Source organism: Taudactylus pleione, unplaced genomic scaffold (genome assembly GCF_031769625.1).
Source record: "Taudactylus pleione unplaced genomic scaffold, aTauple2 ptg000326l, whole genome shotgun sequence".
In the NCBI taxonomy this organism is placed as follows: domain Eukaryota; kingdom Metazoa; phylum Chordata; class Amphibia; order Anura; family Myobatrachidae; genus Taudactylus; species Taudactylus pleione.
Window position 1 is genome coordinate 8,831,173 of NW_028284727.1, and position 25,571 is coordinate 8,856,743.

At 41.2% G+C, this 25,571-nt stretch overlaps 1 protein-coding gene across 1 annotated transcript in view; it reads left to right on the plus strand.

Moving 5' to 3' along the window:
- Positions 1 to 25,571, plus strand: part of LOC148509478 (uncharacterized) — a 621,587-nt gene that overhangs the window by 525,539 nt on the left and 70,477 nt on the right. The window contains exons 64-66 of the mRNA XM_088443077.1: positions 587 to 634; positions 14,169 to 14,210; positions 20,601 to 20,648. Coding sequence (XP_088299203.1) covers positions 587 to 634; positions 14,169 to 14,210; positions 20,601 to 20,648 — 138 coding nt within the window. The remainder of the gene's footprint in view (positions 1 to 586; positions 635 to 14,168; positions 14,211 to 20,600; positions 20,649 to 25,571) is intronic.

The following is a 25,571-nucleotide window of genomic DNA, read 5'->3' on the forward strand; positions in this document are numbered from 1 at the left end:
CAAGAATTAGTTTTTTGACTATTAAATAGGAACTGCCACTTTTCAGTGGACAGAATAATGGAACACTAAAAAAGGCATAACAAAAATACATTAAGCACCACTGATATAAGTGATATTTTTATAATATTTTATGCATTTATTTAATGCCACCGTAATCTACATTGCATTGCGATATCAAGATATTCACATTAGTAGTACATGGGATAATTGTTAGCTTACAGTCATAATTATTTACCAGAGTAATACACACATCTTAGAGTTTATTTTTTGTCTGGAGCCAATTAATCTACCTGTATGTTTTTGGACTGTGGAAAGAAGACATACAAACTCTACACAGATAGTGTCCTTTTTTTAATTGAACCCATGGCCCCAGATCATCTTTCCTCATATCATCAATTTGATTCTTGTGTAGATAAGGTATGAATTAGACACCATGTCAATTTATAATTACTTCTAGAAAATGGATTTGAATGTTCTTAGTGAATAGATGTAAGGTTGTGAACCATACACCTTAACAACCCTCAAAATTACCAATGATAAAGTTGTTATAGTATGAAATCTCATTACCAGAATAACTTTCTTTTAGAAATGGCAATGAAAAAACATGAGAAACAACCAGCAGAACCAAAGAAAGGTAACTCTATATATTTCATATAAACAATTTAAGCATAAATGATAGAGTAATACTTGCAAGAATGTCATCATCCAAAAACATTATGTTTACAATTACGCTGGCATCCTTCCACAATGTCTAGTAAAGAATTTTCTGTAGGTATTTTTATGTTATTATAACCTTATAAGTAGCATACATAAATCTTAATGCTTGGTCCACTATCAATTTCCAATAGTATAAGTTAATATTTTACAGTGGATTTTACAGAAACATACTGTCAGGAAAACATAACCACCAGAAACAGTTTAAGAGAGGAGTGTGCAGGCTTCATGCAGCTTTGTGCCAGAGTCTACTGTGCATGTGCAGATCTCTGGGAACATGGCACCCATTCCTGGAGACTTCTCTAATGCACATATGCAAAACACATGGCCACCAAGTCATTTTCCAAATGATTTCTGCTGTACTGCAATGCTGTCCGATGCAGGACTCTGGAGAGGTAAGTATAATTATGGGTTCTGGGTGTGTGGTTTGGGCCCCCTACACCCATTATAGATATGCCAATGACTAATGCAGCTTCAAGACCAACTCTCAGCTCTCTAAGCCTCACAGGGGTTTACCATTATCTTTTATTCATCCCAAAGCCATCACCTTAATAATCTCCTAAGATTCCCTTAACCTAGAGCGAACATATATAGCCCAAAATAAACACAAAGAGACAGTAATTGGTGCCAAAGATCACATATTTTATTTATAAAATGTAATTTTAATGCTTAATAAATGTGGCAGGCTGGCAGTACATCTTCTTGTCAAAAGCTGAATTTAAATATTAAATAAATTGGATCATAAACTCCAGCACAAACCAGATTGGTGAGAATAACTCCCCTTAATTGGCATAGAACAGGTCACTTCCTAAAATGGTAACTATTTCCCACCTGAAAGTATTGACTAAAATTGCCACTGAAGAGCACTGATTTCCCACCTTCTTGTGTCTGACAGTTGGAAGTACAGTAGAAAACATTAAATGTAACAATTGAATTAAAAATACAATCTATTGGTTGGATTGCTGGACACAAGAAAATCTGAAGAGGGATGGCTAAAACAAAATTACTAATATGAAACCCATACTGTAAATCCGACCCACAATTTAACCATTGACTACCAGCAAAAGTCTTAACCTAAAAAAGCCAGCTTAATTAGATGAGCTAATTTACACAAAAGAAAGGGGGGAATGGACCAAACCACAATAATGGAAAACCCAGGGGCTTACATCCCCTCAGGCTCAGAGCAAGTTTTCAGTTATTTTTTTGCTCTAAAATGTACTAATCACTTTGACTACATTGGCCTTTACCAAACAAATACTATTTTTTTAATTAAATGCTAATTAATAAATATAATAAAAATACAATATCATAACACAATTAAATTAAAATCACACACTGTATAACATAGTAATCATATTACATACATGCAATATATATATATATATATATATATATATATATTAATATATTAATATGCATTGACTATACTGCTACAAATGCAGAGGGAATGTCAAGAATGCTTCACATTTCTAAAAGTAGTTTATATTAAAAAACTTAGAGAGGACAATGGGCAATGTGCAATCATGTCTGAGTGACATAGTCAATGTATCAAAATAAGTGTTAGGATTTCAAATAAAACAGTGAATTCTATAGTGAGATACAAAAATATGATATGTCTGATAGGCAGTGTGGTGCTGATTGAAAAATTAGTCATATAAAAAGCCTTCTACAACTGGGAATATGTAGTGCAGTGAAAGACAACCTCATGGACATCATAGGCACAATGATAACTTTGGCACTGATACAGTATGACAAACATAGATTGGTGAGGGACACCATACTGTACATACATGAGCAATTATAAATTAAGTGATCCTTAAAAACATCAGATACCAGGAGCTCTGAACTGTGCATCATTTTAACCCTGCCCAAGAATTTCATTTTATGACTATATACTATTAAAAATGAGGCACTTCTGGAAATACATTTTGTTTATATATAGAGAAAATCACTTTATGAGGATAAATACAAAGAAAACTGAGGTGTATCTAAAGTTCAGGGAGCTTACTACTTAAAACTATCACACATCACATCAGACATAATATATTTGTCATCTAACATTGGAATAAAAGACCCTTTATTTCAGTTGAATTGTCTTGTTTCCTTAAGAGATACCATACACTATGAAGTTGTTACTGACAGGTATCTCCCTTTATTATCTTAATGGTCTCAAAACTGCTTTAATACACCTGCTGCGCTGTGCATCATGTACCAAAGACCATGAGTGCCGCACCTCCATATATATATGGGCTGATTGAAAAGTTTGCCTCTGTTTCCTGTCCCATAGGTAGACATGGCAATGCTATGCTGGTTATTGTGAAGCTCATACATTGATTTGTCTGAACATGCAGTTGGGCTGTGGTAGTCTCCTCTGTTTGGGGTCAGTGAGTATGAAGATCTTCATACATTTTGTCATGGTGGATGAGGAAGATGTGTCTGTGAGATTACATCAGACGTGTGATTGAATGTTGTGTTAAACTTGGAAAAAGCAGAAACAAAACTCATGAAATGTTACAGCAAGCACACGGCGGAGAAACAATTAGCCATGCTGCACTATTTTATTGGTGGAAGCACTTCAAAAAGGGTACATGAGTGACTGACGAAGTGCATCCTGGGAGATAATCCACTGCGGTTACAGATGTCAACATTGCCAAAGCTGCTTAGATGTTGCAAAATTACAGAATATTAACTTTACGCGAACTATCGGCTTCACTTGGCATCTTATTTGGACGAATTCAGCATATTGTGACAAAGGAACTGAAAATGCATCATCTGTGTGCCAGGTGGGTGCCCAGAAATCTCACAAAAGAGCATATGTGATGACGAGTTGAATCATGCAAGAACACTGTTCGAATGTTGGAGAGGATACCTGATTTCGTGACATTGATGGTGATGTGTGATGAAGTCTTGATTCATCATTATGATCCAGAATTCAAACAACAGTCCAGAGTATGGAAACATGCAAATTTGCCTCTGCCCAAAAAATTAAATGTGATTCCTTTCGCATGTAAAGTCATGCTTCTGCTGTTCTTTGATGTGCACGGTACGATCCTACAGCATTGGATTCCCCATGGACAGAGAATTAATGGTGACTACTATGCAAACTTCCTAAAAACCCATTTGTGTGGAGCCACGAGGAAGAAAATACCACATTTTCTGAAGAATCAGTGTTTTTTGCTCAAAGACAATGCCCAATCACATGTTGCTGCTGTTGCATTGGCAGCACTGACTGAAATTGATAGGACAGCACTGGAACAGTGCTGTCCTATTAATTTCTCAACAGATGATGAAGTGAAATATGCCACTGCTGCAACACTAAAAATGATGTCACAAAACAGTCTACTACACGTCTTTTGAATCATTGTTGAAACATTGCGAAAATGTATTGAAATGTTCAGATTCTGTGGAATCACCTGAGTCTGAATAAAAACATCAGTCTCATTACTTTTCAATCAGCCCTCATGTATATATATATATAGATTCAATGTAAGGTTACCGCATCGGTACCATTTTTCACTCCGGCTGTGGACAGTGAAACAGGAGGGTGGGAGTTGTGCTGCTATTGTCGTCCATAGGGGCTGTATCCACTCCAAAGTCCATAGGGGCTGGCTGGGCTGTGTTGTGCAGTCTGTTGTCCATAGGGGCTGTGTCCACTCCAAAGTCCATAGGGGCTAGCTGGGCTGTGTTGTGCAGTCTGTTGTCCACAGGTGCTGTGTCCACTCCAAAGTCCATAGGGGCTAGCTGGGCTGTGTTGTGCAGTCTGTTGTCCACAGGTGCTGTGTCCACTCCAAAGTCCATAGGGGCTAGCTGGGCTGTGTTGTGCAGTCTGTTGTCCACAGGGGCTGTGTACACTCCAAATTCCATAGGGGCTGGCTGTGTTGTGTTGTGCAGTATGTTGTCCATAGAGGCTGTGTCCACTCCAAAGTCCGTAGGGGCTAGCTTGGCTGTGTTGTGCAGTCTGTTTTCCATAGGAGTTGTATCCACTCCAAAGTCCATAGGGGCTGGCTGGGCTGTGTTGTGCAGTCTGTTGTCCACAGGGGCTGTGTCCACTCCAAAGTCCATAGGGGCTGGCTGAGCTGTATTGCGCAGTGTCCCATGGAGGCTATAGTCCTAAAGGGGTGCTGTAGTGTTACCCAGGGGGTGCTCTGTTCATCAGGGGTGCTCCCCCCAAGTGCAAAAAAATATATATTTTTCTGTTTGTGTGCACTGTAGCCTCACGTGCATCAACAAAGTTGCGTCAAGCGTGCGTCTGTGTCATAAGTAAAGATTTGTTGAAGGATGGTGTAACCCCCAAAGTGCCTGAAAAAAAAAATTCTGTGTTTGTGACTTGTGTGCGTTGTACCAGCATGTGCATCAACAAAGTAGTGCCAAATGTGCGCCTGTGCCATAAGTAAATGGCCAGCTGGCTCATCTGTTGAAGGGTGGTGTAACCCCCAAAGTGTGCTCCAAAAATTAAAAAAAAAATCTGTTTCTGTTTGTGACTTGTGTGCACTGTAGCCGCACATGCATCAACAAAGTAGCACCAAGTGTGCGCCTGTGTAATAAGTAAAGGGCCAGCTGGCTCATCTGTTGAAGGGTGGTGTAACCCCCAAAGTGCGCTCCAAAAAAAAAATATATATTTTTCTGTGTTTGTGACTTGTGTGCGCTGTAGCTGCATGTGCATCAACAAACTAGCACCAAGCGTGCACCTGTGTCATAAGTAAAGGGCCAGCTGGCTTGTCTGTTGAAGGGTGGTGTAACCCCCAAAGTGCCTGAAAAAAAAAATTCTGTGTTTGTGACTTGTGTGCGTTGTACCAGCATGTGCATCAACAAAGTAGTGCCAAATGTGCGCCTGTGCCATAAGTAAATGGCCAGCTGGCTCATCTGTTGAAGGGTGGTGTAACCCCCAAAGTGTGCTCCAAAAATTAAAAAAAAAATCTGTTTCTGTTTGTGACTTGTATGCACTGTAGCCGCACATGCATCAACAAAGTAGCACCAAGTGTGCGCCTGTGTAATAAGTAAAGGGCCAGCTGGCTCATCTGTTGAAGGGTGGTGTAACCCCCAAAGTGCGCTCCAAAAAAAAAAATATATTTTTCTGTGTTTGTGACTTGTGTGCGCTGTAGCTGCATGTGCATCAACAAACTAGCACCAAGCGTGCACCTGTGTCATAAGTAAAGGGCCAGCTGGCTTGTCTGTTGAAGGGTGGTGTAACCCCCAAAGTGTCTGAAAAAAAATTTTCTGTGTTTGTGACTTGTGTGCACTGTAGCCGCACGTGCATCAACCAAGTAGCAGCAAGCGTGCACTTGTGTCATAAGTAAAGGGCCAGCTTTCTCATCTATTAAAGGGTGGTGTAACCGTAAAAGTGCGCTCCAAAAAAATTAAAAAAATATTTTTCTGTGTTTGTGACTTGTGTGCGCTGTAGCCGCACGTGCATCAACAAAGTAGCACCAAGCGTGCATCTCTGTCATAAGTAAAAGGCCAGCTGGCTCGTCTGTTGAAGGGTGGTGTAACCCCCAAAGTGCGCTCTAAAAAAAAAATTTTTTTTCTTTGTTTGTGACTTGTGTATGCTGTAGCCGCACGTGCATCAACAAAGTAGCACCAAGCAAGCACCTGTATCATAAGTAAAGGGCTGGCAGGCTCTTCTGTTGAAGGGTGGTGTAACCCCAAAATGCCTGAAGAAAATAAAATATTTTTCTGTGTTTGTGACTTGTGTGCGCTGTAGCCACATGTGCATCAAAAAAGTAGCGCCAAGCGTTTGCCTGTGTCATAAGTAAAGGGCCGGCTGGCTCATCTGTTGATGGGTGGTGTAACCCCCAAAGTGCCTGAAAAAAAAAATCTTTTTCTGTGTTCGTGTGCGCCTTAGCCGCACGTGCATCAATATCACATAAATGGAGGACAAAAATTTGTCCGATAAAAATAAAATAGGTAAAGATCAAGAACCACTTCCTCCTAGTGCTGAAGCTGCTGCCAATAGTCATGACATAGATGATGAAATGCCATCAATGTTGTCTGCCAAGGCCAATGCCCAATGTCATAGTAGAGGGCATATAAAATCCCAAATGGCAAAGTTCTGGAAAATGACCTTAAAGAATAAATTTAAATCATCTGAGGAGAAATGTAAACTTGTCAATGTGCCATTAACAACATGGAGTGGCAAGGAACGGCTAAGGTCCTCCCCTATGTTCATGACTAGTGGTTCAGCTTCACATGACAATGGAAGCCCTCCTCCCACTACAAAAATCAAACAAGTTAAGGTGGCAAAAGCACAGCAAAGAACTGTGCTTTCTAATTCTAAGAAGATATCACAAATCCCCATGGAGAGTCCAAGTGTGTCGACGGTTGCGATGCCTGACCTTCCCAACATTGGATGGGAAGAGGTGGCTCCTTCCACCAATTGCATGCCCTCTGTAAGTGCTGGAAGGAGCACCCACAGTCCACTTGCTGATATTCAAATTGAAGATGTCATTGTTGAAGTACAACAGGATGAGGATATTGGTGTAGCTGGCGCTGAGGAGGAAGTTGATGAGGAGGATTCTTATGGTGAGGCAGTTTGTTTAAATCAGGCACCAGACAGCTGTTGTCCGTGGGATGAAAAAGCCCATCACGGTCATGCCTGGGCAGAAGACCAAACATTCCACCTCTTTGGTCTAGAAATATTTCTATGCAAATCCAGACAACAACTGTTTTGTCATATGTACCATATGCAAAGGTGGAATAAGTAGGGGTAGGGACGTTAACCACCTAGGAACATCCTCCCTTATACATCACCTGCAGAGCGTTCATAAAAAGTTACTGTCAAGTTCAGAAACTGCGGCTAAGACCGTAAGCAGTCCAGGGACACCTAAATCCCTTTTTCCTGTTGTATCCAAGCGCCTGAAAACCACACCATCAACTCCCTCCTCATCAATTTCCTCCTCAGTCAGGATCAGAAGTAATCCTGCAGGCCATGTCACTGGCATGACTGACTCTCCTATCCAGGATTCCTCGGGAGGATTCTGCATTGCTACACCAACTTGTGCTGCTGCTGTTGATGCTGCTGGGAGTCGTTCATCATCCCAGAGAGGAAGTAGGAACATCACTACTTCTTTTACTAAGCAATTGACCCTCCAACAGTCCTTAGTGAGGAGAATGAAGTACCACAGCAGTTATCCTGAAGCAAAGCGGATAACTGAGGCCTTGACAGCTAAGTTGGTGTTAGATGTGCATCCAGTATCTGCCATTAGTGCAGTGGAATTTAGACAATTGATGGAGGTAGTGTGTCCCCAGTACCAAATCCCATCTAGATTCCACTTCATTAGGCAGGCGATACCGCGAATGTACAGAGACATCAGAAAAAGTGTCCTCAGTGTCCTAAAAAATGCAGTTGTACCCAATGTCCACTTAACCACGACCATGTGGACAAGTGGAACAGGGCAGACTAAGGACTATATGACTGTGACAGCCCACTAGGTAGATGTATCGCCTTATGCAGCAAAAACAGCAGTGTCACCAGTAGCAGCATCTCAGAAATGCCAGCTCATTCCAAGGCAGTGTTTCACTGGTTTCAGTAAGAGGCACACCGCCGACAACCTCTTAGAGAAACTGAGAGAAATCATCGCCCAATGGCTTACTCCACTTATACTCTCCTGGGGATTTGTGATATCTGACAATGCCACTAATATTGTGCGGGCATTATATCTGGGCAAATTCCAGCAAGTCCCATGTTTTGCTCAAACAATAAATTTGGTGGTGCAGAATTTTCTCAAAACATCAGGGGCTTGCAGGAGACGCTTTGGGTGGCCCAAAAAATTTCTGCCCACTTTCACCATTCAGTGACTGCGTGCCGAAGATTGGAGCACCAACAAACACTCTTGAACCTGCCCTGCCATCACCTGAAGCAAGAGGTTGTGATGCGGTGGAACTCAACACTCTATATGCTTCAGAGGATGTAGGAGCAGCAAAAGGCCATTCGAGCCTATACATCCACCTATGACATAGGCAAAGGAGGGGGGGTATGCACCTGAGGCAAGCACAGTGGAGAATGATTTCCATGTTGTGCAAGGTTCTACAGCCCTTCGAACTTGCCACACATGAAGTCAGTTCAGACACTGCCAGCTTCAGTCAGGTCATTCCCCTCATCAGGCTTTTGCAGAAGCAGCTGGAGAAAGTGAAGGAGGAGCTAAGATGGAGAGATTCCACTTGGTATGTGAGACTTGTGGATGAAGCCCTTCATTTGCTTTGCCAAGATTCAAGGGTGGTCAATCTGTTGAAATCAGACTACTACATTTTGGCCACCATGCTCAATACTAGGTTTAAAGCCTATGTGGTGTCTCTCTTTCCGGTGGACACAAGCCTGCAGAGGTGCAAAGACCTGCTGGTGAAAACGCTGTCAGCTGAAGCGGAATGTGACACATCAACAGCTCCTTCTTCAAATTCTCCCACAACTGGGGCTGCCAGGAAACAACTTAAGTATCCTAAGCAACCCACTGGTGGTGATGCAGGGCAGACAGGACCAAGTTTGGACATCTGGTCCAGACTGAAGGACCTGCCAACAATTTCTGACATGTCTACTGTCACTGAATATGATGCTGTCACCATTGAGGATTACATCAGTGGAGGATTACATCGGTAACAGCTTTCAAGTAGGCATGTCAGACAGTCCGTACCTGTACTGGCAGGAAAAAGAGGCAATTTGGAGGCCCCTGTACAAACTGGCTCTATTTTACCTAACTTGACCCCCCTCCAGTGTGTGCTCTGAAAGAGTGTTTAGTGCAGCCAAGAACCTTGTCAGCGAAAGGCGTAGGAGGTTGCTTCCACAAAATGTGGAGAAGATGATGTACATCAAAATGAATTATCAATTCTTCCAGGGAGACCAGCCTCCAGAAAGTACAGAGGGACCTGTGGTGGTGGATTCCAGCGGGGATGAATTAGTGCTCTGTGAGGATGAGGATGTACACAACACTGAAGAGGGTGAGGAATCAGTGGAATAGGAGGATGAGGATGACATCTTGCCTCCGTAGAGCCAGTTTGTGCAGGGACAGCTTAATTGCCAGCTTGTTTTGTGGGGGCCCAAACGAACCAATCATTTCAGCCACAGTCATGTGGCAGACGCTGGCACTGAAATGTTTGGCTTGTTAAAGTGTGCATGTCCTGTTTATACAACATAAGTGTGGGTAGGAGGGCCCAAGCACAATTCCATGTTACACCTCTTTTTTTTCTTTGCATTATGTACTGTTTAACCCTAGTTTTTCAAACTGCCATCCTGTCTGCCACTGCAGTGTCACTCCTAGATGGGCCATGTGTTTGTGCCGCCCACTTGGGTTGCTTAGCATTGTAATCTAGCTACCTCGGTGCAACCTTTTGGCCTAAAAACAATATTGTGAGGTGTGAGGTGTTCATAATAGACTGGAAATGAGTGGAAATTAATGTTATTGAGGTTAAAATTGGCATAGGTACAGAAAACCCCACAAATTCTGTTTTTATGCTTTTTTTCCAAAAAATACAGATCTAAAACACAAAACCCAGAACCCAAAACACAGAATGGTGGTTTTGGCAAAACCAATCCAGATCCAAAACATGAAGATCCAAATCCAATACCAAAACACAAAACACGAAAAGTGGCAGGTGCACACCCCTATATATATATCCCAATGTTTGCCCCGACATTCCAGCTCATTGTACATCCATAGCTTGCTCTGGTGCCCTCCTCGGGGGTATGCACCCCCAAATATATGCCAGTAAAACACTCAGAGGCTTGCAAACAATGAACCCAATGTGTGGGTAATTATTATTTGGTTGACATTTCAGGGACTTCTTCCCTTCCTCAGGACAGCAATACAGCACACAGTGTGATAAACAAGTGAATATATAGTGAGCAAAACCAAATAAAACTTACCCTCATCCCCCCGAGGGAGCCCAGGTCTCACCGGCCATCTTTCCTGCACTTACACTTCCCATCGCTGCAGACCCATTGCACTGGAAGTGACCTCATTCAGTCTGGCCCCAGGACCATGGCAACCTGTGAATGAATTGTCAGACCATGATTACATATTCATAGATAAAAAGTAAATGGTGCACCTATTAGCATTAAAACATACTTAATGCAGGACTACAGGTTAAAAAACATATAAACCACTGAGAACATACTAAGATAATGCTGAAGCATGTTTCAGCAAAATTTTTGAAGTGCAAAAAGACCCATGTGTCTTTCATCAAAAATGTAAAATCTGCAAATAGACCATGTATGATATACATATCCTGGGCAAATAAAGTGCACAGTAGAAATATAAAAAAAAAAACATACTGATTAAAAACCAGGTTAATCAGAGCATCGTTCCTCAAAACAAAATTCATTAGCTTGCTTCATTAGCTTATTGAAAACAGTAAAACTCTATCCCACACCACCATCTAGTGGTTAAGCAATCAAACTACAGGCTATTACCGAATAATTCTTCAAATTGCACATAAGTCCCTGGGCAAATATTAGATGAAATTAATCAAACATAGAAATTTGCTTAAACAACTTGGGGCCAGCGAATCAAGACGGAAAATCCATCGGGTTTCAAGTTGTATCAGTTTTTTTGCCCTTTTCTCCACCACGTATGGGAACTGGGACATGATCAATGATCTTATATTTTAAGGTTGCCATACTGTGTTGAAGCCTAACAAAATGTTGGGCCACCAGTTGTTCACTGGTGCCTGACTGTAAAACAACCCTTATGACCGAACGGTGTTGTGTCACCCTGATATTGAATTGGCACTCTGTCTTTCCAATGTAATGTAGGCCACAAGGGCAAAAAAAAATCACATATATCACATGGCTAGTGCTACATGTCAAAGGCCACCCAATCTTAAATCTTCTACCTGAATATGGATGCTGAATAGTGTTTCCAGTACTTAACTATGAACAAGGCATACATCCCAGGCATTTATAGCAACAATTCATGCGGCTCAAGAAATTTTTCGGTTTGTCCTTCACAAAACCTGTTAAGTCTGTTTTAACAGGTTTTGTGAACAGGTAATGTTTCTGCCCCTCGTATAGCTGGGCATCAGCCTGGTCCCGTGCAAACATTTAATATCTGGATCTGAAGTTACATTTTGCCACAGACTCTTGGCCTTATTTTTTGTGTATTTACTTTTGGTGTCATATTCATTAACCCAAGGCATCATTTTCTTAGTATCCTTGGCCTGATAGTAATTGCTACCTATTAATAGACATTGCCTTCTCTTTAGTAACAATGAAATCTTTTAAGGGATACCCCCTCTACATGAATTTTGACACCATTAAATTCAGCTGTTTCTCTGCCTCACTTTTGTCACTGTTACTACTACACACACATATAAATTGTGAGTAGGGTAAACCCCTGACTGTCGTTATGGGGTGGAAGCTATTAAAATGCAATAGTATCTGTAGGTTTTGAATATAATGTGGTACCTATCTCCCCATTGCTTAATCTAATGAAGATGTCAAGAAAACAGATTTGTGTTACATCATGCATCAAGGTTAGTTTAATGGGACTATCAGACAGATTTTGTTTTGTCACTATTTCTGTTAATATCTTAATATCCTCCTGCCAAAAAATTAACAAATAATCAATGTCCTCAAAAAACAGACCTTTCCCAACCTCCCACATAAAAGTATTCATGAAAGAGGAAGCTACCACAGAACCCATCACACATCCTGTAACTTGTCTGTAAAATTTACCATTGAATAAAAAATTATTGTATTTTCAACATAAAATTTAATATCCTCAAAAAAAGGTCAACATCTGGCCCATTGTATTGCACATTGCCCATTAAAAGATGTTTCACCACCATCAATCCTGCCTCATGAGGAATACAAGTGTAGAGGCTCATGACATCTAAAGTGGCTAGAGTGGTATCATCAGGAACCTGACCCAAACTTTGCAATTTCTGCAATAGCGTACTTGAATCTTTAAGATGGGTAAAAGTCTCCTGAATGCACGGTTGTAAATATGCATCCAGAAAAATGGCAATAGGTTCACACAGAGACCCATGAGCAGAAATGATCCATCTGCCCAGGGGCCTCTGTGCGTCCTTGTGTATTTGAAGCAGTATGTAGAATATTGGTACCACTGGGAATGCCACACATAATTTCTTAAAAATATCAGAAATAATTAAACAATCCTTCACAGCTTGTTCCAATATCAAATCTAGTTCCCTTTTAAATTTCACCTCCTAATTGCCCTTAAGTATCCATATCACTAAGCAACTGTTTATATTCTGTAATGTATACAGTCATATCCTGAATAACAATGTAGCATGTATTTGTAGTATGATCTAGGATCTAGTAGGACATTGGGACTAGGTGTTGGCATAGGAGGCAGTCAGGACACTGGCAGGTGCTGTCCCGCCCATATCCTGAAAATTACCTCCCAACATGGGACTAAAGATAGGCATCGAAATCCTGCTACCTGTCATTAGCCCCACTATGGAATCCTGACACCCGGCATACCAAACAAAGGTATGCCAGGTGTCTTAGCATCTAGCCATGGGGGGGTTAGGTTTATGGACACCTGGGGGGACTTTGGGTTAGGCACCCCCCAGGAGGGTTAGGATAGGGGAAGAGAGGGTTAGGCTCCATAGGGGGGGTTAGGGTTAGGCACCCTCCTGGGAATGTTAGGTTTAGGGTGTGGGGAGGGAGGGTTAGGTCTAGGCACTAATGGTGGGAGGTTAGGGTTAGGAACTAGGGGGAGGTTAGGGTTAGGCACCCCTAAGGGAGGGTTAGGGGGAAGAGTGGAGGGTTAGGGTACTTACCTTCAGCTGTCAGGATTTCAACCCACCAGACTGCCGCTGTCGGTATTTGATCTGGCGGCTAAACAGCCACTGGCATTACATACCGATTCCATTGGCATTACTCACACGTTTTTAGGTTTTGTTTACTGGGTTTGTTCACCTCAATCAGTGTTTATACCAATTATCACCATAATCATCATCAACAAAGTGATGATAACTGTGTTTTAAACTGTATAAAATAAATTAACAAAATGTATGCTCACCCCCTAGCCTCTCAACAAAGGTAAACCAATTATAAAGAGTCTCATAAAACTGCTATAATTTAACATGCATAGATGACAGAGGAACTTCTATGATTTAAAACAGTCAACCATGGTTGAGAAATTAAAAAATAATAAAATAAAATGAATCTACATATACCATTGTTTAATATGTTTATAATTAAACTAGACACAATCCATGTAATGAGCATATAAAAAGCTATAGTTATTTATACACGTTAATTTTACTATTTACCTATGATAAATCATCTCTAAATATATTACCTTTGAGAAAGTTAGTCAATTAACAATACCATAATTTATATGAGGGGATAGTATGTTTTTTTTTAATGATGGGAGGAAAATACACTGAGGATTTCTTGTATAATAGGGGGGCTCAGTCCCATGTAAAAAAAATAATCTGTATTGCTTGTAAATACAATAATATGTTGCTTATGTCTATGTATTTTTTACTTACAGTGATGAAAAAACAAGAAAAACAACCAACGGAACCAAAAAAAGGTAGCCATATAACACTTTCTGATTAAATACATTATGGGGCCCATTTATTAATGATTGCATTTTGCAATGCGATCAGGGCATGCAGTACCGCCCAAGATCGCATTGTAAAATGTGATCATAGCGGCCAAATGTATGATCCGGCACATGCAGGGTGACGGGCTCTGAAAGCAGCCCGTTCCTGCGATGTGGCCGGAGGCTGCTGCAAATGTGCCGTCCCACGGACTGCACATGAGCGGCTCCCATTGCCGGCGGAGGGATATGGGAGATCCCTCCGCCGGCTGACATGCGGCAAGTCCCCATAGGCTACAGCAGCTAACTCTATCTTCAAATGGCATTAGCTGCTGGGGCCAATATCGGGAATGCTTCACATTCTGGATATTGGTACATTTGTCAGCATCGCATCCCCCGTAGAAACCTATGGGGGAGGCGGCTGCCAGCGGCAATGGAGGGATCGCAGCAGGTATCCTTCATACATCCGGGGGATATTTAGTATTTGAGGTAAACCCCTAAAAACTGGTGTTTTCGGGGAAGTTACTTCAAATTCCCTTTGATAAATGGGCCCCTTTGTCATGTTAAAAAGCATTCCAGAGTGAAAGAAACTTGCATTTATTTTATGGGCAGTGAGGTACAGTAGGTTGCAATATTATATTTACATCTCACTTATTTTAAAATACCATAGGAGTAGCAGTAAATAGATAGTAACAAATGGTGTCTCTGGATCTGGGCAGTAAGGAAAGACTGCTGAACAGGGAGCCAGGTATTTTCCTGTTGAATATTAAATAGTTTTTGCCATACTTCAATTTCACATTACTTTGTTCTAAAACAGGGTTGGGAGAGCAAGCGCCTAATAGTATAGTAGTTACAATAGTCCTATTTGGTAATAATAAAAATATATACAGTATGTGTACCAGAAGGATGCTAAATAACAGCATATCAGCAGAGGTCTTTCTTTTTTCTATATGATCTCTGTCCTGAGGTGGAAGTTAGGAACCCTCCGCTTCATGCAGCAACATGTAATCTCACTACAAATAGAAAATACCCTTGAAGAAGCCAGAACCTGGTAAAATGTATTAGGTACCTACCTACCTCTACTTACCTTGCCAAGAGAGACATTTGTGAGATCATGATTGGACTTTTATAGAGTCCACAACCACACTTGGAATTCAGGATTAAAGATAAGCCAAAATCATTTTGTATGTTGTTTCCTATGTATGTTTTAGGTTAATAAATGCTTATATGCTCTCCAAACATACTGCACTATGGGAACTTTCTTTTTGTACTGAGTTAACACATTGCTGGCAGAGGGTATCTAACTTCCACCTCAGGACAGAGATCATATAGGAATTTTAGTGTCCCTCTGGAACGCATATGTATTTTTATTATTACCAAATAGGATTATTGTAACTACCACATTATTAGGTATTTGTTCTCTCCCCCACCTCGTTTAGATTTATCACCAATCTACCTACTGGCATACTAAAGGCTGAGCTGCCACCCACAGGAGAAAGTGGGAAAAGTGTGACTATACCATCCTATTGTTCGTCAATCAAGCATTTATCATAACCACACACCCAGTGAGAAGGTGTGGCACCTATACCCAAACTTATTGTACATTACTATGTTCTAAGTAACATATTAAATTAGTTTTAGAGACACTAGTAAAAACTTATTATAAAGAACCTGCATAAGCAAAAATGCTATCTAGATAAAGGTATTTTATTTGGAAAAACTTAACTAAATAACAGCAAATGCAGATATTTCTTAGTACAATTTGTGGCTATTCCTTGCCCCAACAATTGGAAAATGCTTCTGTCCTCAATTTTTTCAATCGGGGTAAAAGAATAACATTTATACCATCTTTTCCAATAACAGTAATACAACAGGGTGTAGTAGGAGGTAGTACATTATTAAACCTTATGTAATTATGTATTTTGTTAATCGGCCCTAGCCAAATTACTGCTCTAGGCAAGATTTTGGGTGGTGTCCCCCAATTGGGATCCTGAAAACAGATGTGGCCCCACAGAAGGAGCATGGTCTTTCTGTGCTGTGGAACCTACTCCCATTGTGCTGTGCTCCCATCACCCCTCTCCTAGCACAGATCACTGCACCCAGCAGCCCTCTCCCAGCACAGCACAGATCACAGAACCCATCACCCATCTCATAGCACCCTTACACCTCTTCCAGCACAGCACCCCTTTCCCAGCACAAATCACAGCACAGCACCCCTCTCCCAGCACAGCACAGATCATAGCACCCATCACCCCGGCCTTCACCCAGCACAGCATGCCCCCCTCTCACAGCATGCTGTCAACACCCCTCACCTGGCCAAGCACCCCTATACCAGCACAGCACCCCCCCTCACCCAACACCCTGACACTCCCCCAGCCTAGCACCCCTCTCCCAACACAGCAGAGATTACAGCACCCATTACCCCTCTCCCAGTACAGTATCCATTAGCCAGCAAACCAGCCCTCACCCAGCACAGCAGCACCCCTCACCTAAAACAGCAACCCTGTCCCTGCACAGCATCCCCCACTCACCCAGCACTCCCACCCCTCATCCAGCACAGCACCCCCCTCTCCCAGCACAGCACATTGTCAGCTCTCACCCTCACCCAGCACCCCTCTCCCAGCAGTAAGCACCACAGCACACCGGCCCTCTCCCAGTTACAGACTTAATTTACTTCAGCACAGCCTGCAGAGCCACCCAACTTGAGGTACAGCAAGCCATGGGGCAGCGGACCCACTTTCCCTGGCATAGGCTGGCAGGCAACATCCCAGTGCATGCCACCCCAGAGCTGGCCTGGTGCTTTCCACTAGCCTCCAACCTTGTGCCCCACCCCCACAAACCACCACTGGCTGTTCCACTGCTGCCCGCTCACTGTTTGCTGCTGATGAGACCGATCTGAAGTTTCAGCTGTGCTTCAATCATAGATGCTGCACAATGGTAGTAACAGCTGCCAGAGTCCCTGCCCAGCCAGCAGCAGGTGTCCCAGCCATGCCTGCCCCAAACCTTTTCTTAGTTTGCCTTATGTCTAGGGCCTACTCAGCCTAATGGTTATACATTTATGTATTTAACAACATGGTTAAATATAGACTATATACATGGGCAATGTCTCCAAAATGTTACAACTGCCTATGGCTGGGTTGATTCTTTCCACAAAATTTTGAATTTTGATGAATAACACAAACATGTCCTACAGTACTTTAGCACTTTAACAAAGGCTAAAATGACACTTTATTACACTATTTTATGACTGTATTAACTTTTTGTTCTATGAAATATGAGAACATATAGTGAAATTAATGAATCATTATAATATAAGGGGATGATTTTCAGTCGCATGCAAAGTGACTGTAGTTGCTGGCACCTGCGGGAGCCTGTTCCATTACTACTATATATATATATATATATATATATATATATATATATATATATATATATAGTACTGTTGCACTCAGTGTCGACTTCTCGTTGCCTCTGTGCCTTTGCTAAAAAATTGAGACACTTGTTGATGTGTTCACCCACCAAGGGTTAGAGCACTGCACGGCACTACAGGTCTTTTGAAGCCTATAAGTTTTATGGTCACAATGTTTTGAGGTGCGTAACCTAATCCTCAGGGGAGATATACAGATATATCTGTATATCCAACCTGAGGACAAGGTTACGCACCTTGAAACGTTGTGACATATACGTTTTAAATAGTATTGGCTTAGCATAATGTGCCTATTAGTCTGCCACCTATCATAATATATCTGGTGTTTTGAATATTTTTATATCTGTTTAGGGCTTAAATTCTGAGTATATGTCCTCTGTGTTTTATATAGAACATTCTTTTATAACAAAACATTCTTTTTTTACACTCAATCATAGTCTGACAATTATTATATGTGGGTTTCTGGCTGCAGTGCTGAGATTATATATCAATTATACTGTCCAAACAAGTAGAATTAATGATAAAGTATAAAGTACAGTGTCATTGTTGTGTGAACAAAACTACTACACACAATATCCTTTATAAAAACTCCACCACTAACAAATTCAAAACTACTTTTATTGCGGCCACATTGAGGAAACATGAAAAGGTGAAAGCAAAATCAAAGAAATAAATCTATTAGAAATAAATATAAATAACTATCTTTTTTTCCTTTTTATTAGTTCAAAATTTCTATTCAAGCTTTTAATTATTAGGAGAAGCCAAGTTTTTTACACACCTCTAGTATGAATATGATATATTTAGACCATATGCACAAACTAATGCACAATCTTAGAGCCTAAGGGGGAGATGTATCAAGCCTTGAAGAGAGATAAAGTGGAGAGAGATAAAGTAGCAATCAGCTCCTAACTGTCATTTTACAGGCAGGGGTGAGATGTATTATAGCGGCACGTTAAGTGCTGCTATATAGCTTCCTGCTTTGCCTCTTTACCAAGGCGAAGCAGGAAGCACTAATGATGAGATGTATGAACATCTCATCAACAGGAGCGGGGGAGTGTCTGATGCACTGTGTCTTGCAAGTATCGCATGCAGCCCTGAAGCCAGCGCTGTCCCATGCAGCCCTGGAGCTAGTGCTGTCCCTGCTTTGGGGATAGGACATCGCCAGGCTGTAGCTGTCAATAGTGACAGCTGCAGAGGGTGGAACAGTCAGGCAAACTGACCGTTCATTCATTGCCCCTGTCATTTACCACCAAACCCCCTGGTCATAAATCGTGGAGAAGCGGTATCAGAGCACATAACGTGCGCTGATACCACTTTGATGCTTCATACATCTCCCCCTGTGTTTGAAAAATGACAGGAGCTAATTGATTGGTACTTTATCTCATTCCACTTATCTCTCTCTTAGGCTTGATACATCTTCCCTGTATTATAAAGCCTGCCTATGCATCTTTATGCCCTCAACATATAACATGTAGCTTCCAACAGTTTTGCATCACAGCCAGTGGTGTAAGTTTATCCCAGACGCCCGGAGGCAAGTTATAATTTGTGCCCCCCCGTCACAGCTGCTGACAGTGTAATGTAGCAATTTGCATACAGACAGGCTATAGATAGACGAAGGTAGCAGCTGATGGTCTGACATGGAGCTCTCCACTAGTGTATGGTGGCTTCTCAGGTGCTGAGAAGAGGTGCCATATATTGGGTGGCCATGACGGTACAATTCGAGTACATAGATACAGCCCAAAATGGGGTTATTATGTTGTGGACAATGGATGAGGTGCTCCTTCAAAGCTGGAGCCCAGCGGCAGGTGCCTCCATTGTCTCCCATAGTTCTGCCCCTGATCACAACTATGTTTTGCTTCTAACATGGTAATACAAAAACAATTCTTCTTGAAATAATTGTTCCAACATTGCTTTCAAATTTTGTGCAAATTAAATGGCTTTAATGCACTTCATTACACATATGCTCCAGCCTGAGATTAGTTGTAGAATTTTGTCATTAAGTATGAATAATACTTTTTCCTTATGTATAGTAGTACTATAGGATAAAAAAAAATATCTAATTTCATTCCCCCTTTTATTGACTTTATTACTGTACATTTCAAAAGGTTGGCATTTTAGCAACTATGTTCAGGTAAAGTAAATCTAAGTCATGTATTTCAAAGCAAGATGGTTTTAATTACTGTTATTTTTTCATGTACAAATGATTCAGCAAATTAAGAAAATAAAAATAGTTGCCTGTATACTTCAATTAATAAATATAGAGCCATGGACCATATCACACAGTTTAGCTAGTCATATTCAGGGGCGTAAGTTCATACCAGGTGCCTGGCAAAATAGATGGTGGTGCCCCCCTGGTGGCTCCGGTTTGCTACAGTCTCCCAGTGTTTCTCCACCACCCCCAGTATCTCTCCAGTTAGCCCACTTCTATATATCCAGCCTCCAGTCTCCAGTCAGCCCCCTTCTGTATATCCAGCTGCAGCTCTGGCATCCCTCCGACTGCAGCCAAATAGACACTTTCTTCAATGTCTTCTGGGCGGCTGCTCTACTTCAGGCCATGGCTCCTCTCTCATGTCATAATGCATGCTGTGACGCAATAAAAAATAAAAAAAGCAGGCAGCCATCGGTGAGGGACAGTGGCTCCCTGAATCCCACAGAAAGATTCACCTTTAACTGCTGCCTATGCTGCTGCAGTGATCAGCAGGGTGCAGGCAATGGGCATAGAAGGATTTATCTGTGTTTTCTTGACAGCTGGTGCCCAAAAGCTAAGGCTTCCATTGCCTTTGGGAGTTTCGCCACTGGTCACAATAACCCTCTATTTAAAAATATACTGCACAGTACACATTGTCACAGTAAGAAAAGTTTAAATAAACTGAACAATACATTATTGAAAGTATTTTATGCAATATGACACACTATTAATATATAATACATTTCTTTTTTCTTTTTTTCTTCAGAGAAACAAGAAAGAAAAGACAAAAAGGAACTAGAAGTAGAAAAGAAAGGTAGAACTGAAAGATTCTAATTTCCAATGTCCACAGTTCTGAAATATTGTGGATTCTAAATGACTGCACCATACTTAAATTATTACCATTATATTAGCAGTTGTGCACAGTATGTTTATTTATTATTATCTACTGTATGTCCCAGTAGGGTATGCAGTCAGGAAGCCAACGGTCGAAATGCCGACCTCCAGCTTCCCGACTGTCATAACCTGGGAAGGTACTAATGATAGGCATCAAAATCCCGATACCTGTCAATAGCCCTATGCTGCGAGACCGACGCCTGGCATACTGAACGAAAGTAAGCCTTGGCGGCGACAGTGTACAGCCATGGGATGGGAGGGTTAGGTTAAGGGCCCCTGGTGGGGACTTAGGGTTAGGCACAACCTGAGGAGGGTTAGTGTTAGGATAGGGGAAGGGGGGTTAGGTTTAGGCACCCCCTGGGAGGGTTAAGTTTAGGGTTCTGGGAGGGGAGGGGGGGTTAGGTTTAGGCACCCCCGGGGGGAGGTTAGGGTTAGGCACTTGGGGGGTGGAGTTTAGGTTTAGGCACCTCTAAAGAAGGGTTAGGGGGAAAAAGGTTAGGGATAGATTAGATACTTAGTCCTGTCGAACTTCCAGCGTCGATATTACATCTGCTGGGCGATGTCTGGCGGGATTTCATACCAATCCCGTCAGTAGATGTAATGGATATGATTTATTTCTCAGATACACCAGTAAAAAAAAAACTAAAAAAGGATGAACAGAACAAAAGAAAGGCGACTTTATAAATTTGTTGTGACATCTCCAACACTAAAATAAATTATATATTATGAAGTTACTGTTCATTAATAGAAGCAGATGTTATGAAAGCACTATTATTTCTGAGCTAAATTGTTTAGCAGCTGCTACACTCACTAGGGGACTTTAAAGAAAACACATGTAGAGTTTTTAGTTGAGATTTTTATGATACTGTTGTTACATGCTACAGTAGAAAAGTATTTGTAAAAATCTCACAGCTCAATTCATAAATATGCATTATGTCTCAGTCTGAGGTGAAACTGAAGTGAGAGAATACTGTAAAACCTTGCATGCTACATTAACATTTATACAGATTACTGATAAATATTTTTCAGTTGTCAAAACACAATATACCACTAAAACATAATTTACTTCTTTGTCCATTGATACCAATAAAAAAACATGAAAAAGCTGAAGCAAAGAAAGGTCAGCATATAAGAATGGTAGGTTTATGTACCACAGGTACCAGGAGTTTCATTAGTACTAAATTGGCCAATTTGTTTCAAAATCAAATGGATGCAGTGATTTGCATTATGGTTTTACAAGGTATTTATTACAGCTTACTGATGTGATATTATGCCAGAAATTCTCTTTTATAGTACTAAGAAATGTATGCATTGCCACTAATGTTTTAGTTCTAGATTAAATACATCAATGCTGAATTATGAATTATGAATTACATATGCTGCACAATGAAAATTAACAAATAAAGTGGTAAACAATATTAAATTACAAACATTTTAAAAAATTGTAACACAATAAGTGTCATTTATAAATGTTGAAAATTGCAGAAGGAAAAATACTGTTTTTCTGATTTTTGGGGGTACAGCAAGTTCTCATTTTTGTGCATTTGCAATTGTTTTACAGTGATAGCATTGAATGGTTGAAATTGTAGTGGAGCAAAATATAGTAAATTATGTAGCTGGGTTTTAAGGGCATTCCATACAGAATGAGGGCCAACCAGAGTGATGTGTTTAATTTTCCACCCAAGTGAAAAAACAAGATTGTGTTAAGTGAGATGACATTCTGACAAACTATAAGGATTGGTGGTTTTGCATTTTATGAGGCATTCTTAGTTTATGTGTGCAAATCCATTTTAAAATTCAAAACAACTTGATTTTTGTAGATCCATTGTCTTGAAAGTATTTCGGGTGCCAGCCATTACTTTAGGTGGGACTCCAAATGCCAATACGAAATATTTTATATGTGACAGGGCATTCAAACCATGGGATTTAAAAAACATTGTCTGAATTATCACAAAATTAAGAGGTATGTTATCCTTAGGAATGTATCTTACCCTTATAATTCACAGTTAGGGAAATATATGCTGATGCTGTAAATAAATAAATAAATAAATTCATTATTAAATAATAGTAATAATCATAATAATAATAAAACTAAAATGAATAGCAAGTTGCATGTAAGAACTTTGTTTCATATTTCGTACCTCAATGCCCTGTAATATTTTCACTAGATAACTAAATAGTTATGATCTTGTTGTTTGGTGATTTGCTCATTATTCTATAAATCCAACCGCTGCTCAATGTCTACCTAAATTACTCTCCTTACATGATTGCACTGCCTGTCTTCTTTAGTTTAATATTATGAGTGGACTGGTTACTGTCTCTTACAAGATCAACATATTGATCGTGTACTACTGTGAACCTTCTGATGATTTCATTATGGTCACAAAACTCTGGATCACTAGAAAATTTCATGCAAATCTACTCATACAGAAAAACAGAACAAGTACATACAAGGTAGACTGAAAATTATCAGAGATGAGACACAGAATACAGTGAGCCTGCTGATTAGAATTTACAGAGTAGATGGAGAGGGCAATGATAATGCAAATGAGCACACTAGATAGAGAGGCAGTATTTGATAGTACCCATAAGGAGTAGCATCAAGTGGGTGTAGGATAAACTATAGTGAGGAGGTGGATTATGAGAGAGCAGTTAAAAGTTTAAAGGTTGGGGAAAAGTTTGGTCAAGTGGCAAACAGAGTTGTTATGAATGTGGAATAAGGCAGGAGAAGTAATTTGAACTGCAAGTGACAAGTAGTAATTATAAAATAAGAGTAGCACAAGTCAGATGCAGAGAGAGGTGATGAATAGGACACTGAAGGTGACAGGGAGTATCTTAAATTAGATTGAAGATGGTATGGGGAGCTATTTTTGGGATTTTCATAGTGGTGCAGTGAAAAATAGAAAAGCAAGAGAGGAAGATCAGTTTTACTGTGGCATTTAGGATGTAGCATGGGTTGATGGATGACATGGAAAGACAGACAGAATGAGTATGCAGTGGTAGCTAATGTCCTTAGTGAGAAAGGTGTGCATTTTGACAGTGGCTCATAGTATAGAAAGTGGCATCGCAACAGCATGAGGTATTGGATGGATGTAGTAAAGCTGAAGTTGGAGTTGTGTGACACCAAACCATCAAGATGGGAGACTTAGGTTAAAACAATCTTGATAGCAGTGAGGGAGACCAGAGGGGGAAAGAGAACTGGGAGGAGGAAAAATTATCTCAGTATTGGACAGTGTTGCAAAACAGTTACAAGTGGAGTCTAGACACTTTCATAAATGAACACTGTTTCACCTTATTAAGTATTCAGAAAGGCACAACAGTTTTTCAGCAGTAACAAGGCAGTGTTACAGCATCAGCTTAGCAGTATTTCAAGATACAGTAGTAACATCATAGCATGGTAGCATCAGCATAATAATATCACAACATAGAAGCAAAATAACATACTGTAGCATGATTACAGATTACCACATAGAGGTTCACAGGTATAGATCATTCTTCCATATCTGAACCAACACAATTCAACTACAAGGCCAAGAAAAAGCCTTCAATTAACCAGATGTGAGGGAGGGGTGAGGTCACAAACAAAATCTCATGAAGTTAACCCCCAGAACCAGAGACAGTGGGGACTTAGGGCCTGACTCAGACCCGGATGCTCTGACAGAGCGCTCGCTCTGAGTCAGGGCCGGCCTTCTGTTTTTTTAGAGCGGCCTCCTGGCCACTCACATAGCTGTGGGTGACCACCCACAGCTATACCAAGCGGCCAGGAAGATGGCCGCAATGGTCAAGACCATCACAATCATCGGGCTTGCGACGAGACCCTTGTTGTAGGGTCTCATTGCCATAAGCCCTAGAGTGCTTTCGGCTCTAACAGAGCCAAAAGCACTCCCACTGACATCACTGACAGCACGCCCCTGGTCCGCCCACCAAAGGGGGCGTGCTGTCACTCAACATCGACAGCATGCCCCCTTTGGTATGAGACCCGGAGCAACGGTTTGCTCGTTGCTATCCGGGTCTCACGCATGCACATGATGGAGCCGTCTCTGTCATGAGCATGCGCACTGGGCCACCATCGACCCGCTTGCGAGCGTATAGCGCTCGCGAGCGGATTTGAATCAGGCCCTAAGTGTAAACCCGTACTGAGCCCCGAAGTTCAGAGGGCATAAAAGGGGCTACAGATTCACTGCTCTAGCCTTCACTGCATAACTAGACAAAAAAAATCAAGCCAGCCTGGTTACAGGGCCAGCTTGAGGCCTGTTCCAACTGAGCAGCCATTCAAGGGCACCACCCCATAGTGGTGCCATTTGGGCACCACCAGGACCAATACTCACTGCTCAGCTTTCTTGTAGCCTGACCTGGGCAGGACTGGGCTCTTCTATGTGGCTCAGACATGGACTTACCTTGCTGTTTGCAACATGGAGGCATGTCATCATAGGTCATGTCACTGTACATTGTCTCTGCCCATACTAACTCAACAGGTGGGTAGGTGATGCCACCAAAAACATCAGTGTACTGAGCCCCAAGATTTCTGTTGCTGGCCCTGTTAACTCCTTCCTAATTTGGGGCAGTCTGACACTCTGCCACAAACACATTGAGCTTTAGATAACATTGGGACATCTAAATGGAGATGGTATTGAAAATATGGAATAAATTAGTCAGAAAGGGGTCATAGAAGGATATGTATATTTGGATGTCATTGTATGTGTTAGCAAAGACTAATGGAGTGTATTATTGATAAAGAAGTATTAATAGTAAAAAAGCATAGTGAGAAGAATAGAACATTCAGGTCCCCCAATATATAGTGGGAGTGGATGATACAATTTTCCAGAAGTACAGACACTGAAGG